General features: G+C 40.2%; 3 protein-coding genes across 8 annotated transcripts in view; 1 reads left to right on the top strand and 2 right to left on the bottom strand.

Annotated features, from left to right (window-relative positions):
* The window catches only part of LOC6634710 (GRAM domain-containing protein 2B), a 38117-nt gene that overhangs the window by 12984 nt on the left and 11004 nt on the right, over nt 1-14129 (top strand). The window lies entirely within an intron of this gene.
* On the bottom strand, nt 8715-10021 carry LOC6634708 (sperm flagellar protein 1). The gene is made up of 2 exons (XM_002058229.4): nt 10005-10021; nt 8715-9949 (listed from the first exon to the last, which is right to left on the bottom strand). Exon 2 carries the CDS (start codon nt 9908-9910, stop codon nt 9146-9148), a length of 765 nt encoding a protein of 254 aa, XP_002058265.1. The 5' UTR covers nt 9911-9949; nt 10005-10021; the 3' UTR covers nt 8715-9145.
* Nucleotides 10584-12313, bottom strand: LOC6634709 (sperm flagellar protein 1). Its single transcript, XM_002058230.4, has 2 exons — nt 11301-12313; nt 10584-11241 (listed from the first exon to the last, which is right to left on the bottom strand). The coding sequence occupies exons 1-2, from the start codon at nt 11998-12000 to the stop codon at nt 11210-11212; spliced, it is 732 nt and encodes a 243-aa protein (XP_002058266.2). The 5' UTR covers nt 12001-12313; the 3' UTR covers nt 10584-11209.

Raw genomic sequence — 14129 nt, 5'->3', positions numbered from 1 at the left:
CAGCTTCAACTTGTTGCGAATTTTAACGCGTCAAGTTATAAACAAAACAAAAAATTGAAATGCATGCTAAAAACAAAGTTCATTTTCTGTGTATTTTAACTCCTTCAATAATAAGTAACTCTTGCCTCTTTTCCTTTAAGTTATGATAATGCGACCCTAGCTGAATGTGAACTAATTGAGTTGAATAATATATGTCGCAACTGGAGTTTAATTGCAAAATTAGCCACGCTCTAAAATCAGGAAGTCACGCGCTGAAGCTAATGAGTTTTTAACGACCTTTCGAGATTTCGCGCAAATGACTTTTACATTAACTCTATTTGATAGCTTTTTAAGCTGATCTTGAACCAAAATGAACTTTAAATATTTTACATTAACACGAGCTTAAAGCTCTTGTCGAGACACAGTTTTCGAAGATATATTTCTATTCGTGGCTTCAGTGAGTTGCTTTAAAGTTAGTCTTAAAGCTACATAAAAGCACCCAAAGCAACTTTAAATCAATTCCTTAAGTAAATTTAGTTTAAAGTTCTTTGTGCTCAGCTTAAAGCTCGAGGACAGATTTAGCTGTCATCGAAAGCTGTCCTGATGCGAGCTACAACTGCGCTGAAAATGGCCTAAATCAATTCTTTACGTTAATTCTCTTCTCTTAAAGTTAGCTGTGCTCAGCTTAAAGCTCGCTTAAAGCTCTCATATAAAGCTAGCAAGTGCTTTGCGTGCAGATGCAAAGCTTGTGCCCTGTTCCAGTTGCATGTGAGACTCGGAGGAATAATCTATAATCTGTGGAGTATGTGGACCATGATTAAGGCATGTCAATACACTGACTGCTACCCCTTTCCGCCCTCCCAACTGCCCCTTCCAGCCGCAAAGCACCCCTGCAGCGTTTGGCTGAGATTAGGTTTGGGTCGAAAGATAATCGCTTGCATTTAATGCATTGCACTCGAACAAAACAATCATAAACGAGTGTCACACTTAATATAAACACGCTGATAATGCCACACACACGCACACACACACACACACACACAGAGAGAGAGCACCCCGCGACCCTCAACCCTGGCCTGCCTTCAACTTTTGCGATCTGTGAAACACACTTCACATTCAATTGACAGCAAAACGTTCAGACCATATACCTGTCTCTCTTACACCAACATGTGTGTGTGTGTGTGTGTGTGTGTGTGTGTGTGTGCCTCTAGTTAGATGCCATTGAATGGATTTTAATAATTTCACATATTTCAGTTTGTCAGTCGCCGTCGAGCGGCCCGGCGAAACATTTGCCGCAAATTCGAACCAACAAAAAGTTGATCAAAATAACAAAAACAACAAATATTTGGAAAAAGCAACTTAAAAAAAGTTCGTGCACGTCCCAAAAATTGTTGTTGCTATTTATTTTCTTTTTTTTTTTTTCTTTTTGTGTGTCTGTTGTTATTATTATTTTTTTCGGTATGTTGACATATCATAATTCATTGTCTTGTACTATACTATATTTGTATTTGTTTGTGTTTGTGTTTGTGGTATTATTTATGTTTTTTTTTTTGTTTGGCTGTGCGTGAAAGCGTGTTGTTCAAAGAAAACACTTTGTGAATCAAATCGAGCGCAATTAGTTGCTAAACTTTAAATGTTATAAGAACCGAAATCTGAAAGTAACGAAAAAAAAGAGTTGAAACAGAGCAAAAAGTGACTGCAGTTCGAACTGTGGCACAGACAGAAACTTTGAAGAACGAGAAAGTCAGAATAATATATATAATATATTAATAATATAATATATTTGCCGGAAATTTGGGTGATTTGTGAGAAAAGTAAAGCTCGCAAATGCAGAGTTTGATGAAAGTACAAAAACTCATTTCTCAAACGATTCTTCCTATAGAGCTATAGAGCTAAGGCAGTGTTAGGACTCGGCTCAGATGTAGGCATCCTTCCTATTGCAGCTATATGATATAGTGCTTCGATGTGGACAATCTTGGAGATAATAGTAAAACTTTTAAATTCTGAGTTTGTTTAAGATATCTTGATAAACAAGAAAGCTTTCCTACTTGTCGACCGATTCCTTTTATGTATATTATATAGTCGTCCGATCCGGCAGACATATGGCCTGCATCGGAAAGATGGACCCAAGCAGAGTTTGACGGACATGACGGACGCATATTCCGCAAAGTGAGGTGATATTGAACTGAAACGGATGTAAATCCGCTTGGATCGAGCCGAACTTTAGTTCTCTTTCTTTTCTTTAAGAAAACTTTTATGTTTTCATGTGCACAAGACCTTTGAAGATATAAGCAGAAAGATATACTATTCGAAATATGCCATATTAAATATATGCTAAATAAAAGATAATGCAACTAAAGAACAATTTGTTGAATTCTTCTCTTTGCAGGTATGCATCAAGTTTCTAATGAATATGTTTACGGAAAATGGCACTTCAAAGCCGACGCTAGCACATTCAAGTATTTCCTACACATACAAACATATATCTATATAACCCTAATTTAATGCCTTTTATTATATAATTGAAACGTGTGAACCGGCTCGTCGGCAAGCTCTATGAAAGTATAAATAGAGAAGATCGCACGCTAAGCTGAAGAAAAACAGCAAAAAAAAAAAAAACGTAAAGCCGAAAAGACAGCAAAATTAACGCCAAGCGGCAAACGAATTGAATAAATCCAACAGAAGCCGCAGACAGAAAGACGAGCTCAGCTCCAAGCTAATAAATTGTCGTAATTATATCATCAAAATTATAGAAGAACGTTGCGAAAATATTGTCATAAATCATTTACCAGACTATATAGTATATATTTATACATATCTACGGGTTTACATATGGTAGATATTTATACTAATGACAGCCAGATCATAAACATATTTACACATCAATATAAATATATATATATTTGTATAGAAGTTCGCGATGCGCTATTAGGCATGCCAAATCAAGGCGAGATGAGAAGCGAGAGGAAAGGCTGGTTTTTTGGTACTAAATATTTTATATCTCTGTCGTCTATATACATATAATTCGATTTGTGTATATAACAAGCATATTGTGTGCACAGTTTTTGGATGGGAGCCGGCAATTATTTGTGGCAGTCGATTTTAAAGCTGACATAAAACAAAATAGGCTGCCATGTTATTGTCTTGATTACAAATACTCTGTTCGCCAAGCGACAAAGAGGGTATATCGGTTTGGACGATTCAATATATTCTTAGAGCTAGACTTGACAAGTTTGTGCTGAGATGCTCTAAAGTGTGAGCTAAAAAATCCATCAATTCAGTATGCAAAGAATCCTTTGCCAGCTATCAGCTTTTCTAATGCTGCAAGCAGGGTATTTTGCAGTCGTTCTAACTGCTTTTTTTAATTAGTTCTCATTAATTTAATGAATAGTGCTTCACAGCACTATGTCACACAACTTACCAACACTATATCACACAACTTTTCAACACTGTATTATATAACTCTTCACTCTATCACATCACTTTCCAACACTGTATTACATAACTTCCCAACACTATATCAGATTACTTTCCAACACAATTTCCCATAACTTCCAAACACTGTTTCACACAACTTTCCAACACTATATCATTTAACTTACCAACACGGCATCATATAACATTCATTATTATTTAGTCGATTCTCCTTACGTCTAATGATATCTTCCTTAAGAGTTATTATTAGTTCGAATAGTTTCTACTTAGAAATATTTATGGATAGCTTACTTGAGTCCGAGAATCTACCCAAAAGCCAAAATAGATTCAAGCCTTTGTTAGCGAGTTTCAATTGAGTTGTGTCCAACTGGATATTCGGAGGTATTTCATAATTGATATGCATTATATGAATGCCCACTTTATTGCTTTACTATGCCATTCACAATTTACAAGCGATTGTATATCCTGCAAATGAGCAGAGCGAGGGGTATGATAAATGGGCAGGGTGTGCGAAAGAATACATGACCATAAATATTTAGGTTAATAGTATATAACGTGAACTTTAAGATATGATATGGTTAGGTTTAAATGTTTCAAGATACATTGGGATACACAGAAGTTATTTGAGAAGCTTTAATTAATACATAAATGTAATATAAATCTAGAGAAAGTTTAATGCAAAATTTCAAATATATATCGTTCTGCAATAATCTTCAATTGAGTACGAAATCTTTAATCAAGCACTGAAAACCTGGAATTCCATGTTTGAAAAAAGGCAAAAAATAAAAGTTAGAATAAAATGAAAAGAAAGATCTTTAAATTAGAATAATTCTTGATAAATAATTGTTGCCTGAGCTTTTTCAGCTCCTAGACTGCAGCATAATAGGCCACAATTACAGGGTATTTTCTCATCAATTCACCCGCGCTCGGTCATGCTGACTTGCTTGTTGTTATGTGACTTTGCTATTTTTATGCCTTCCAAACTGATAAGCCATAATGGCTGATATATACGCAATATACATAATGCTCACAGGCAAACAAATACATAGATATATACAGATATACAGATATATATATAAATAGGCCCAATCGTACAAATATGCAGCATATATGCATATATCCATGACTCACTGTGCAGGAAAAACCAAAAAATCTTTGATATTGTATGCGTGTGTTTTTCCCAGTAATATATTTCCCATATGTAGATATTTAGACGGACTAAATGTAACGTAAAAGCTCGTTAATGTTTAGTTTTTCTCTGCTTTTCTTTTGCAATACTCTTGCAGAGGGTATTCGCATTTCGTTGTGAGATGTCAATTAACTTGAAACTCTGCTAAGGTCCATATGTCTGCCGGATCGGACGACTTTATAATATCCATAGAAGAAATCGGTCGACAAGTAGGAAAGCTTTCTTGTTTATCAAGATATCTTAAACAAACTCAGAATTTAAAAGTTGTACTATTATCTCCAAGATTGTCCACATCGAAGCACTATATCATATAGCTGCAATAGGAAGGATGCCTACATCTGAGCCGAGTCCTAAGGAAGAATCTATAGGAAGAATCGTTCGAGAAATGAGTTTTTGTACTTTCATTAAACTCTGCATTTGCGAGCTTCACTTTTCTCACATATCACCCAAATTGCAGGGCAAATGTCTCTAAGGGTATTAAATCTTCGGCGTGTGGAACTTATGCTTAGTTTCACACTATTTTTTTTTTTTTTTTGGCATACGTAAATTCAGTTTGTAGTTCTTCCGGGATTCAGTTTGTTGTTTGTGGGCGCTAATAAATAGAATTTTCAACAGATTTCCAAAATATTTACGAGCTACGTCAAAAGAAAATGTTCTTCGTCTACATTTCCATTAGTATGAGAAAACACGATTGTTGTTTTGAATTTTCTAAAATTTTCTGCAATTTGTAAATGTTTTCAATACCGAAAACTGTTTGTCAATTGGTTGCAGAGGAAGGTGGAGGGGGGGGTTGCGTTTTCACAATAAATTTCATAATTAATAAATGAGGCTGGTCTGAAGGGGGTTGGGGGGGGGGGGGTTAGGGTAGGGTAGGGTATCTGCTGAGAGACGTTTGGTAAGGGGATAATTTAATGCCACAATTTCCGCTGTATTTTTTCGCACTCGATTCCGGCTGGGAGCACAATGGAGTCGGGTCGGGGTCGGGGTCGGGTGCCATTGGCTCAGACAACATCGTCGCCATTTAATTAGTTGCGTGCCGACATTCGTCCACGCCTCCCACCGCTCCCGCTTGGGCAAAAACTCTTATAGCCGCGAGGCATGACATTTTTTATGCTGACCCGCAGCATATAGGGGCGGGCGGAAGAAGGTGGCGTGTTGGGGGGAGGGGTTGCTGCCGCTTAATGCAATTTGCGTTGCATTTGCCTTGGTGGCCGCCCACATGCCCCGCCACGCCCCGCCCTGCCGCCCGAGCGGCACAATGGGTTAATAAACTTTGCCCTTGTCCAGCTCAAACTATGCTATTGCAAGGGGTCCGAAGACTACACTGAGCGAAACGATCTACAACATATGCTTCAATGTTGAACTATTGAAAAATTCTATTTAAACTTTGTCTAAATTTTTGTAAGATTTGACTATATTAGGTATTCAGTATTTTGCCTTTCAAATAATTCATATTCAAGATCAGAGATTGCAATTGAATATATTTAATATTTAAAGATCGGACTTCACAGTCCGATTTTAATCAGGCGGCAAATGTTGCCTCCCGTGTGCATCTTTCCAATTCAGCATAAAAGAAGCAAGCCTGAGTAAAGTTCACTTTTATTTTGAGAAAACTTACATATTCAGTAAATTTTCTCTCAGTGCACACATATGTGTGCATAATTGCTCGTTTATATGATAATGCATGTGGCAAATGTGTGTTGCATAAGCTCCTCGGGCCGTACTCTGGAAATCGATACTTGTGCTCGTGTGCAGCAGAGCTGACTCCTCTGACAGCTTTGCTCAGGTCGTATTTACATTTATTCGGCTTAACACAAATCAAACTGAGAATGCAATTCGCGAAAATTTCACGGGCAGGGCCGTGAGAATTTGCACATTTGCACAGTTGAACCCTGTGATAGTGTCTACTTTTATACTAAATTAAAAATATGAACTATATTGGCATACTTATTTTATTACCCTTAACCTTGCTCTGAAAAAGCTTATGCCTCTTCTCGCCGAACCGTTTCAAAAGGTATTTTGGGGTTTTCCCCATTCTCTGCGAACCGGTTCAAATGTGGTTCGACTTAAAATCACTGAAAGTATTGAAATTTTGATACTTAATTGTTAAGTGCTTAGCAAGTAAACCCATCTGAACGATCTTGTTAGCTTAATTAGATTCCCTACCAGCTTTTTTTTAATTTCTCTGAACCGGTTCACAAGCGGTTCAGTCCTATAGCTAGCAAAGTACTTGAGCTGCGCACCTGAAATTGGGCGTAAAACGCAGCTGAAGTGTTCCCGCAGCAAGACCATGACTCATCCTACAGTTGCCATGGTTGCCATGGTGCCTTGCCGTTTGCAACCCTGGCATTGGGACCCGGTCAGGTTTTGCATAAAACTGCTGCGTGAACACATTTGGGCCAACAGTCAGCGTCGTGTTCTTGTGCCGTGCTAAGCTAAAACTGAAGTAGTCAATTGGCACACCAATAATCTGAATACACATGTTCGAATACATTTGCATTGGTATTTAATTCACACCTGAAATTCAAGACGGTCGGCGTGGAGGGGGGGCGGCTGCAGCTCACATATGCTGAATTGTGTTTTGTTTTTGTTGTCGCACGTGTCTCCAGCTCGCATTTAATATATTTACCCTCATATTAAAATATATATATTGGGGCACGTCCATAAAACTTAATTTAATTAAGCTGCAAATTAGAGCGCGTGTATCTGCAAGATACTCGTAAACAAACCCCCCGAGGAGCCAACAGACAAACAAATGTATCGCACCGGCAGCGGCAGCGCTCTGCTCTGTCTCGCCCAGAGCCTAACTGTTAGCCATCCCAGCAGCTGGAATCGCCACAGCAACAACAACAACAACAACAACAACAGCCTAGGGACAGAGGCCAAGGTCAGCTGCCAGCAAAAAGGCAAGAAACGTATTTTGCTCAAGGCCAGGTACGAATATTAAAGTTAAGGCCCAGAAACCCAGAGATAAACATAAACCAAATAAACAAGATAGTTAGGATATATCTGCTGCACGCCAAAAGTCCAACAATCCCACAGATTCTCACAGATTTGATAAAGCCATCAAAAATAAACAAGATAGTAAGGATATCTGCTGCCAGCCCAACAAATTTAATAACCCCGTAGATATTCGCCTTGCGATTTGGAAGATGTGTGAGAAAAGCAAAATATCTTGGATAACAGACTATTTTGCCATACATAATATATATAAATAGCGCTGAGATCTTTTTAAGATTCAGCATATAGTTTTAATGAATGAAGAAGAAGAAAGTTTTTCTTATAAGAACTTGGCTTTCCACCGATCTTTCCAATTGCAGCTATAGAAGAAGCTGAGTGAAACTTAGTTTTGGTCAAGATATCCCAATAAATAATTAAAATTTTCCATAGAACCTAATTTTTGACCGTTCCTTTCAATCATTCCTAGAGCAGCTCTATAATATAGTGGTCCGATCTGGCTGGTTCCGGCATATGTGACAGAAAGACGGAGAGACTAATTGGCAGAAAGACGCACCTGGTTATATTAACTCGACTAGAACATATATAATTGTTGAGGTCGCAAATCTTTCCATCCAAGCGTGTCGCTTTTCATGACGAAATTTTGATACTCTTTAAAAATGAACACGATAAATATATATTAGTTAACAGCTGAAACGAGTGGCATATGAAACACTGGCTTTATAGGCGAAACGAGTGAAATTGATTCGCAATTACCATTTCTTTAGTCTTCTGTCAAACCGTTTTCTAGAGTGAAAATGAAACGCTTTCCCCATTCGATAGTCTGCCAGCTGGAACGTATTGGAATTGAAACAGTGGCTTAGCTAGCGAGAAAAATACATTTTGCCACTTGATTTTGCCAAAAGTTTGGCAATAGCGACTTGCTTGGAACGCGTGGGAATTGAAACACTTCAAATGAAAATGAAACGCTTTACTCGATAATAGGCAAGACATTCAGCAGCCTCTGTCCGCTGGAACGTATCGGAATTGGAACAGTGGCTTAGCTTGATCGAAACATATTCAATTTTGTCAACTGATTTCCAAAATGCATGCTTTTGTTGGGCGTGGCTGCCGCCCAGCTGTGTGAGGTTAGGATTCCGGTGGAAAAAAAGAAAAGCAAGCGATTTGAAACTCGGGGAAAAAAACGGATTTGCTGTCACGCAATGTTTTACTTGTAGAGCACAGAACACATTTACGTTATCGACTACAATTTTTGAAAATGTTTTGTTAAAATTTTGGTTAGCTCGCTCAAAATTTGAAATCTGATACCCTGGAAAAAAAGAACAAGAGAGAGAGAGGGAGAGTGGAGAGTGAAGTGTTCCGAGACGTGGAATTGAATTTGAAAATAATTGTGAAATACAATTCAAAGGAAATGTGGGCAAGGAATTCTCTGCGAACTTGCGCTTACCACGGTTCGCTTTACGCCAATAATAAATATATATATGTATATATATATGAGACGTCTGTGTGTGTGTGTGTGTGTGTGTGTGTGTGTGTGTGTGTAATAATTAACTGAAAACAGCCGAAGGGCGCGTGATTAGAGCTCTAGTCGGATGAGGCGGGCGTATTGGGATGCCGCTTGCGTATGGCGCCGAGTGCCTCGTAGCTGATCAGAGATGTGGACGGGACCCGTGTGGCGCTGGAGCACTGCAGACGTGGACTGCTGCATAGCTTGTTGGGGGGGGCCTTGCCCATCTGCATGAGCAGCTCGTCGATGCGTTCGGTCTTCACCTTGATGATGTTCTCCATGTGGGCCAGACGCTTCTGTGTCGACTCAATGATCGCCTCCTTGGCCAGATTGTCGCGCGCCATTTTCTCGTACAGCGAATAGAGTATCATCTTTTGCGGCACCTGTACAATGCCATCGCCCACCTGTTTATTGACCACCACCGTTTTCACCTCATCGTTCTCCTCCCAAATTTGCTCCTGCGCCAATATCGCATTGCGTGTCTCAACGACACGCTGGCGCTTCTTTAGGCGCATTATCTCGTGCAGCAGCACCTCGGCGGCGCCGTGTGCTCCAGTTGAGAGTAGCTCAATGAAATCGCGACTCAATGTCAAATTGAATTTGGTCAGCACCTTGTAGTTGAACGTCTCCCAGTTGGCCACCTTTAGCTGAACGCTGCTGCGTTTTGGAAAATTATTGAGATCCACTAGACGCGGATGATCGCGTTTCATCATCTCCGCCAGCGGCAATACGTCAGAGAATTCGCGACGCAAACGATTTGTATTTATTTCGTTCTGCTGTAGCCATTTGTGCACCTCGGCGATCTCCTCGCTGTTGAGGTTCTTGCTGGTAATTGTGTGCATGCTGCTAGGCGCTACCGGACGCCCGGCACGTGGTTTCTTCTAGTTCAGAATATTTAATAAATAAATATATATATAGATATAGGTTAATACACACTGAATATTATGATATTGAGCTCGGAATGTTTTCGAGTGAGCTTCAAAAAAAAAAAAAAAAAAAACATACTCTGAAAACTGACGCAGCGTTTGCTCCGTTCGAAGCCAAAAACGTGGCCCGAAACTCGAACCAGCAAACGCCAAAAAACTAGATTTCGCCATCGTATCCAAAAGGAAAACTTTTTTCAAGATATTCTCTTATGCTTTGTTATTTGCACACATTTGATTTTCATATATATTCCCTGAAAATTTCATTACGATCGAACAATAAACACCAGAGCTATTCAGGACTGCATAATTTCCTATAAACATTGTCGGGTAAAGCACATATGGGTTTATGTTCTAAGCAGGAGCGGCAAGAAAAAGGCATATGCTCCTTTAGATTAAAGCGTTTTCCTAAAGCTTTCGCCTGATCTGAGCTTTCGCTTAAGCCAAGCTTTCGCTTAAGCCAAGCTTTTGGTTAAGCTGAGCTTTCGCCCAGACTAAGTTTTCACTGCACATAAGTTTTCGCGGAGCTTTCTTTGCGCTGTACTTTCACAAAAACTCGACAACATTTGTTCACATTAATGCTAAAACTCCGTGAGAATTACAAACGAATTTAATGAATGGGTTAATTTATTTGAAATACACTTGGGAGCATTATATATCTATATATATATATATATATGCTGTTTTTTTTTTGTCTCTGTTTCAAGAATTTCGAGTTGGCCGAAATCGTGTGTGTGTGTGTGTGACCGTGTGTGTGTGTGTGTGTATGTGTGCGTGTGTGTGTGTGGAATCCAACATGGCGTTTGCCTAAAAGGGTTATCACAAATCAAATGGCATTAATGGACCCAAAGGAAGCAGCGCAGCGTACTAGCTGTCGAACAGATGCAACATGATTATAGGCTATCTATGTGCGAAGTGTGAGGAATGTCCCTTTGGGCATGTTTGGGTGTGTGTGTTTGTCTCTGTATGTGTGTGTGTGTGTGTGTGTGCGTCTGGTACTATAACCTTTTGACGGCCAACTTGAGCATGCCGCCAATTGTATTGGCCAACTGCATATTGCGTTTCTTGAGCCTCGCCCGCCGATGGCCCATGCGCAACGGCTTGTGGCGACTCGAGAGCGCGGCAACGGCCACCTGACGTTGCAGCTCATCGATGCGCTCGCATTTCAGTTGCAACATGTTCTCCAGATGGGCGCTCCACTGATTGAAACGCTCGATTTTAGCGTTTTTTCGCTGCAGCTGATTGACGGCCTGCATATAGATGGAATAAAGTACCATACGTTGTTTGGGTAGCTCACAAAGTTGTTCACCTCTTTGACGCTGCGGATGGCTCAGCTCCCGGCTGCTGGCACCGGACATTGTCAGCTGTTGCCTCTTGTTGCGACCAGTCGATGCACCTCCGCCTCCACCTCCGCGTGCAGCACCTGCAACAGCTGCCGCTTTCACACTCACCGCTGCAGCGGCAGCACGCTTCAATGGCGACGCCGGCGTCTGTTTCAGGTTCCGGTTAACCGTATCCATGCCCACGCCCATTGGCTTGACTCTGGCCTTGTCTGCTTTTTTGTCATCCGGCTCGCCGGCCGACTGCTTCTCGTCCGCATCGATGTCCTCGTCTTCGCTGCTGGGCCGCTCCTCGCGCGCCTTGCGCTCCGCCGCCATCTGGACACGCATCACGCTGTACAGCAAGAGATCAACAGAGCCGGGCACGCTGCGTGCCACGCGCACCATCTGATCGCGTGTCAGCTGGAGGCCGAGGCGTGCCAAAACACGCTTATTGAACGATTCCCAATTGCACAGCTTATTCTGGACACTGTTCCGCGGCGGATAATAGTTGAGATCAATCATTTCCGGATAGTAGCGTGACATTAGCCGTGCCAGCGGCAGCACGTCCGTAAACGAGCGCCGCAAATTTGACGAATTTATACGGTTCTCCTCGAGCCATTGGTTCAGCTCGTATTGCTCTACGGCGCTGAGCGAGGTCCTCTTCACGCTGCTCGACTGTTTCGGCATTTTGCGCCTTCGCTCTTCCTTTTGCCTTCCTTTTGCCTTTTCTTTTGCGTTTTTCCTCGCAAATCTTCTGTTGGTTCTCGTTATTTAACTTGATTTGGTTTTTTCTCCTTGTTTTTTTTTTTCTCTGGTTTTGTTTTTTGTTTTATCTTTTCAACTTTTCCACTATGATCTTGAATTTAAATTGGTCTCTGCCACTTTTTGCAAAATTTTAAAACTAAATATGTAAAAAAAAAAAAAAAATGAATTGAAACACGTTTACAACTTAAATTTATTACACTATGCCAGTGCTCTGTGTGCTGTTCCCCAAAAGCAACTGACAATCCGTAAATGTCGCAGCTGACGTACGGCTCGATTGTTAACCAAAAGCTGACTAGATTTCTCCCAAGTCCAAGCTCTCTTACTCCGAAAAGGAGAACTCTTTCTTAACTTTGCCTGGGCAAAACTTTGTCAGCGAGCCTCAAAGTTGTTAATTACAAATTTTCTAAAGTTTTCAATTTTAAGGGTTGCCAAGCTTTCAATGGGTTACACCAGAGTTGCATGTTTAGTGTGGCCAAAGTTTTCAATAACTAGTTTAAGGGTAGCCACAGTTTTTGAAAAACGTCTCTCGCGTTGTCTGAGCTTAACTTCAAGTGTTTACAAAAGTTTCTGAATACCGATCTCAATAGGGTTGTCAATGTTTTTGAAGACCATTTTTACCAAAGGTTACCAAAGTTTGTAAATAATTGTATTGTTTGAGTCTATAATTATATCTGAACAATAATTTGTAATAGGGTTGTCAGCATTTTTGAGCTTGTAGATAATTGTACCACTTAGGTTTCAATAAGGGTTGTCATCTTTCTTAAGAATCATTATTTAGGCTTATCACAACGTGTAAATAAAGGGTTTAAAAGGGTTGTCAACCTCTCTGATCATCATTTCTTACTAGAGTTGCCCAGGCTTGTGAATAATTATAGTTCTAGGGTCGCCTACAATATCTAAAGAGCTTTCCTTCTAAAACGTTTGTCAACGCAAATAGTCCAGCCTTGAGACTTTCACACGGCCTGCCAGAGTTGCGCAATATCAAACCCTCTAAGAAATTCACAATTATCATAATGCTCGTGAAAGTTTTTAACATCTGGCTGAGAATAAAAAGCATTATGGCAAAAAATGCAAAAATGCATATATAATTTTTAATGAGCCGTCTCCCTCCTCGGCAAATTAGCCAATTTGTGGGGCAGTTGCTCGCGTCGCTAAAAAGAGCTCATGAAATATGCAACCACAACTGTCATCGATGCCCGCCAGGCACAACAGGATGTGGCGAGCGGGGAGTACAGGGTATGCGACGTGGCACGTCAGGACATCCGGCAAAGTCTCAATGCATTTGAATAATTCAGGAGACGAAATCGATGCCTGCAAATGGCGCATTTATGGTCCGATAATAGGCTCAAATTATATATATATATATATATATATATATATGGATGCCTTATAAATCGTTGCTCGTGTTAAATTTGAGCCGATTATCGGACCATAAATGCGTCATATATATATATATATATATTTATATATGGATAAATGGATTGATTGAGAAACTTGCTGGACGTTAATTAGTTTGCGTGCTGCACGCTCTTCGCCTCAATTAGCAAGGCAAATAACTAATTGCAATTCATAAATATAGAATAAGCATAAACGTTACAAGGCCTTTTCAATCCGTTTTGATACGATATGCGACAAATTTAAAAAAAAAAGAGTGGAAAAAATACAGCATCTGTAGCAAATTTCTGCGAAAAAGCTCAACTCTGCGTCGAGTACCAATAGAACGAGAATTGAGATAAAGAGCTATATCTGAGAGCATTTCACACGCTTTGATTGGATGCCACAATTCCAGCCGCATCTGTGGAAAACTCGTGGAAGAACCACCTTTTATGGGTGGAAAATAAGATAATGGATAAAGATTGGATATGCCAAATTTCGGGTTGAATTTCGGCTCAGTTCCCCAAGTTTTTCAGTTGAGACATTCTACACACTTATTCCCCCCAAATCCAGCTTCGACTTCGTAGAATATAGAAAAAATTAGTCCGGGCAAGGCCGGATAATGCATGCGAGTCGCTTACATAAGCCAAGGCAACTTTAGCCAATTCACTTTGCCA

The sequence above is a fragment of the Drosophila virilis genome, chromosome X (genome assembly GCF_030788295.1).
Source record: "Drosophila virilis strain 15010-1051.87 chromosome X, Dvir_AGI_RSII-ME, whole genome shotgun sequence".
Lineage (NCBI taxonomy): Eukaryota > Metazoa > Arthropoda > Insecta > Diptera > Drosophilidae > Drosophila > Drosophila virilis.
The sequence above is the reverse complement of the archived record's forward strand: the minus strand, read 5'-3'. Positions and strand labels throughout refer to the sequence as shown.